We start from the raw sequence: 5,000 nt of genomic DNA, 5'->3' as shown, positions 1-5,000 counted from the left end.
ATACATATATAAAAACGGATTATATATATAAATATATATATATAAATAATATTCATATATATAAATATTTATATATATATGAATATATATATATATATATATATATATATATATATATATATACACACATATATATATATATATATATATATATGTATATATATACATATATATATATATATATATATATATATATATATATACATATATATATATATATATATATACATATATATATATATATATATATATATATATATATATATATATATATATATATATATATATATGTTAACCTACAAATTTCTTGAGACGTAATATATAAATTCTTTGTCTATAAGTCTGGTTTTAGGGGAAAATCAGAGTAGGCACAAAGTAATGACCATTGAATACCTATAAACAAACATGTAAACACATAAAAACAACAAAATAGTCTGAGGAAAAAACTTACAAGTTGATTCTTCAAAGAATGACCAAGAGTTCGTTGATTCGAAAGTTTATAATATGGGATATTTCCAAATCATATTTTCTGAAATTACATTGATATTTAAATCTTTTATTCAACAGCTGCCTTTGCCTTCCTTTTTTCTCCTTCCAAGGCCCAGGGTAAGTGAAAGTTAGATTTTCTTGATATTCGATCCAAAATATTCTTGAATTCATTCATTCACATTTCAAAATATTCTTCAATTAGTTAATTCTTCTTTCAAATTATAATTGAACTCTTTTGAAATTTCCTCTTAAAACATTCTTGAATTCTCAAAATTCAGGTCCAAAATATTACTGTAGTTTAAATCTAAAGAAAAAAAAATATTTCGAATATTTAATATTCATCCCATGATATTAATGAATTTTAAAAGTTCCAAACAAAACACTTATAATTCTTAAAATTCCCTCTAAAATATTTCAAATACTTTCACCAAACGCTTTTGTGTAGTGTCTGAATCTGAAAGTTATTACACATTTCCACAAATAATTTACTGAAATTAAACATAGGTATATCATTCTAAAAACTATTGTCAATGACGTCATAACTATTTACAGAATGTACAACATAATATGAATAAATGCATTCATTATCAAAACAATTTTGTTTTTCGATCAGAGCTATATCTATCCAAACACTATTTTCAATGGCATTAATTTACACTTGATCAACAACATCATTTAAATAAATGTATTAATTAACAAAAGACAATTTTGCTTTTTAATCTAGAATTCATTAGAGCTTTACTCACCAATACCCTGAATATCTCAATGAATGCGTAAGATTTATTTTCACCAGTAGCATAGTCCTACAATGACACTTCTACTAACCTACTAATCTATCCTCCTTCAGCATGCCCATTTCCTTTCAATGAAATCGGCAGCCAGTGCCTCTTGTTTGACACCGGTGAAAGTGGCAGCTACTACGATATGAGGCTTTACTGCAGCAGGGCCGGTGAAGGAGGCAGATTAGCACATATTCCAAGTGCTTCGCAGCTGGCTGAAATAATCAAGTTCATCAATGATTATGGTGAGTAATACTATGATTATGTCAGAAAATTCATTAACAATACCATGTCTGTGTCAGTAAATTTATTGACGACGATGTCATGTTTGAGTCAGTAAATTCATTGACGATGCCATGTCTGCGTCAGTAAATTCATTGACGATGCCATGTCTGCGTCAGTAAATTCATTGACGATGCCAAGTCTGCGTCAGTAAATTCATTGACGATGCCATGTCTGCGTCAGTAAATTCATTGACGATGCCATGTCTGCGTCAGTAAATTCATTGACGATGCCATGTCTGCGTCAGTAAATTCATTGACGATGCCCTGTCTGCGTCAGTAAATTCATTGACGATGCCATGTCTGCGTCAGTAAATTCATTGACGATGCCATGTCTGCGTCAGTAAATTCATTGACAATACCATGTCTGCGTCAGTAAATTCATTGACAATATCAGGTCTGCGTCAGTATATTCATTGGCAATGAGGTCAGCCTAAGTAACAGATGGGCTCTAACTAGGCTGATGGGCTTGTCTAGCTCGCCTCTGAAGATCTCTCAGGACCTGCCTTCATTGAACTTATATACCACTTTTTCACTTTCATATACGGTTGAATTATACTGACATTCTTACATTTTCCATCCTATAGCTAACCTTGGAATAATTCAAAAATAAATATAGAAGATACTGAGCTGCCTCGCTTACCGAGATGTCCTAAGTCAATATACTGTAGCTGCTTTCAATGGATACTGTTGTATATATGTTTTTAGAACTCTTCCAACTGTTGGTTGACATACCTTCAATAATTGATGCACTTGAGATCCATATCACTTGACTCATTTCTTTGTTTTATGGATGATTAATTCAACAAACATCCAGAATTATGTATCATCACCTCTATAGGTATAAAATCCAATGTTTTCTTCCCCGAAGGACTGGATCACGCCAATTACTGGATAGACGCCTCTGACGAAGATTACGAAGGTCACTGGAGATGGAGTGATGGCTTTTATGTTCCAATGGGCGCCCCATTCTGGAGGTACGATTGCGACGCGGCCTTGACCCTGAGACCTGCCAGTGACACGAATCGGAACTGCGCAATTCTGGATAACGAGGCGCACTACCTTATGGCAGACACTTCATGTCTGGGAGATATTGGAGAGCTCAAATATTCTCCAATTTGCGAAATTCCTTAGATAAATCTCTCTCCAAAAAGGTAAATCGACTATTGAATATGGCTTTTGAATTTCCCAGGAGAAAAAAAAAACTTAACGTAGATTCAATTAATAATTCCAGAGCATGTTATCTTTAGAAGAGTAAATTAGAGGTTGACTAAGTGAAAAAAAAAATGTCTGAAAATCTAATTAGTGCACAGAAAATAAATGTAGATGTTCATTTTATGGTTTGAACTTAAACCTTATTATCATCATCATCTCCAAACAAAAAGTCTACACTGCTGTGACAGAAATTGTAAGGATTCATGTACTAATCATGAAGCATTAAAAGAAGCTGAGCTTTAGACAACCCATCACCACCCCCCCCCCCCCAAAAAAAAAAGCAATTACTTCGCCTTAAACTTAAAGATGGAATAGATCTACAAACATCAGCTCTTCAATTCATATGGAATCTAATTCTCACTTCATAGCTAAATAAACATTCAATTGCAATTGACTTAACATTCTTGCTCTTGTACAAAGTAGCATATCCTACTTTTAATCTATCTGATGTAAATTTTAAACTAACCTAAAAAAAAAAAAGAAAAAAAAATGGAAAGAACACTGAAGACTGGAAAAGAATCCTAGACTTACTTTAGGAACTTGGTAACATCTTGGTAACATAACCTAACCTGAGACCATAGACCAGATCACAGCACACTATATTGCTAGTAATGGTCATTTTTGCTTTTTAAGCTAAGCAAATATTTCACTTTTGAATCTCATCATTATAGCGCTTGCGGGAATATATAAACTTTTTCGAATAATTGCAGAGGATTTAGGCATTTCCTCAGACTTCATATTATACATTAGTCTAAACCACATCTTTAGGAAACTCACATCATAGTACATTGGTAGCTCCAGCAGTAATATTGCTTTAAATGTTCTTACAGTCGTAATGAATAATTTTTTCAAACAACAATATTCCTTATGATGTAATAAAAAACCTTGGTCTCCTAAAGCACACAATGCTTCTGAAGAAATGGTTTGTAATAAACTATGAGAACATTTGGGATAAATAATTCAGAAAATGCAAAAGAAGAAGAGGATTCCTAATTCTACAAGTGAAATTTATATAAACCTAATCAAATTGATGAACATTTTTGTTTGTGACTCTCATGCGACATCTGTGAGATTATGAGCCCTGTAAAGTCCATCAGCTTATAAGAGCAGTAGCCAAAGGGGCATCTGTAAAATGATTGAAGATTTAAAGTTCGCTTGTGAATCGCATAGGCAAGGGACAGGACAATGTCCTAGAGACTGTCCAAATATACATCATGATCACCACCAAAGCCCACTCTCCATCAAGCTAGGAATAGGGATGCCCAGGCAATGGTTGCTGTTAAATCAGCAGGTAGATCTATATTATTATTATTATTATTTGCTAAGCTAAAACCCTAGTTGGAAAAGCAGGATGCTATAAGCCCATGGGCTCCAACAGGGAAAATAGCTCAGTGAGGAATGGAAACAAGGAAAAATAAAATATTTCAAGAAGAGTAACAACATTAAAATAAATATCTCCTTTATAAACTATATAAACTTTAACACAACAAGAGGAAGAGAAATAAGATAGATTAGTGTGCTCGAGTGCACCCTCAAGCAAGAGAACTCTAACCCAAGACAGAGGAAGACCATGGTACAGAGGTTATGGCACTAGCCAAGACTCGAAAACAATGGTTTGATTTTGGTGTGTCCTCCTAGAAGAGGTGCTTACCATAGCTAAAGAGTCTCTTCTACCCTTAGAAAGGGGAAAGTGGCCACTGAACAATTACAGTGCAGTAGTTAACCCCTTGGGTGAAGAAGAATTGTTTAGTAATCTCAGTGTTGTCAGGTGTATGAGTACAGAGGAGAAAATGTAAAGAATATGCCAGATTATTCAGTGTATGTGTAAGCAAAGGGAAAATTAACCGTAACCAGAGAGAAGGATTCAATGTAGTACTGTCTGTGCAGTCAAAAGACGCCATAACTCTCTAGTGGTTGCCTCTCAACGGGCGGCTGGTGCCCTGGCCAACCTAAACGCCCCATCCTTAGCTCATAAGGATGGTGAGGTCGTAGACTCTACTAAAAAATATCAATTCTGAGAGAGTCTGGAATGCCCATCCAGCACATAGTCAGGCAGGTACGCTTCTAATATAAGCTATCACAACTGGCATTAAAACTGGGTGAAGTCATGTAAGATTAGAATCCTTGGAATACACTTCGTTAAGAACTTTTTATACAAGCCCCCCAAGCCCAAATATGATTCTGATACCAGTTTACATCTCAATATCAATACCTGATAAAGTTAACCACTCCCCCA

At 34.0% G+C, this 5,000-nt stretch overlaps 1 protein-coding gene across 2 annotated transcripts in view; it reads left to right on the top strand.

The window, feature by feature from the left end:
• The window catches only part of LOC137616520 (uncharacterized), a 3,307-nt gene extending 277 nt beyond the window's left edge, over positions 1-3,030 (top strand). The window contains exons 2-4 of one of the 2 annotated variants that reach the window (XM_068346350.1): positions 568-606; positions 1,337-1,513; positions 2,421-3,030. In XM_068346350.1, the coding sequence (XP_068202451.1) occupies positions 568-606; positions 1,337-1,513; positions 2,421-2,683 (479 nt within the window). In that variant the 3' untranslated portion in view covers positions 2,684-3,030. The remainder of the gene's footprint in view (positions 1-567; positions 607-1,336; positions 1,514-2,420) is intronic. The other variant, XM_068346351.1, reaches the window with a different exon arrangement.
• Positions 3,031-5,000: the final 1,970 nt, after the last annotated feature.

Source organism: Palaemon carinicauda, chromosome 22 (genome assembly GCF_036898095.1).
Source record: "Palaemon carinicauda isolate YSFRI2023 chromosome 22, ASM3689809v2, whole genome shotgun sequence".
NCBI classification, from domain to species: domain Eukaryota; kingdom Metazoa; phylum Arthropoda; class Malacostraca; order Decapoda; family Palaemonidae; genus Palaemon; species Palaemon carinicauda.
Note: the sequence above shows the minus strand (reverse complement) of the source record. Positions and strands in the feature narration are given on the sequence as shown.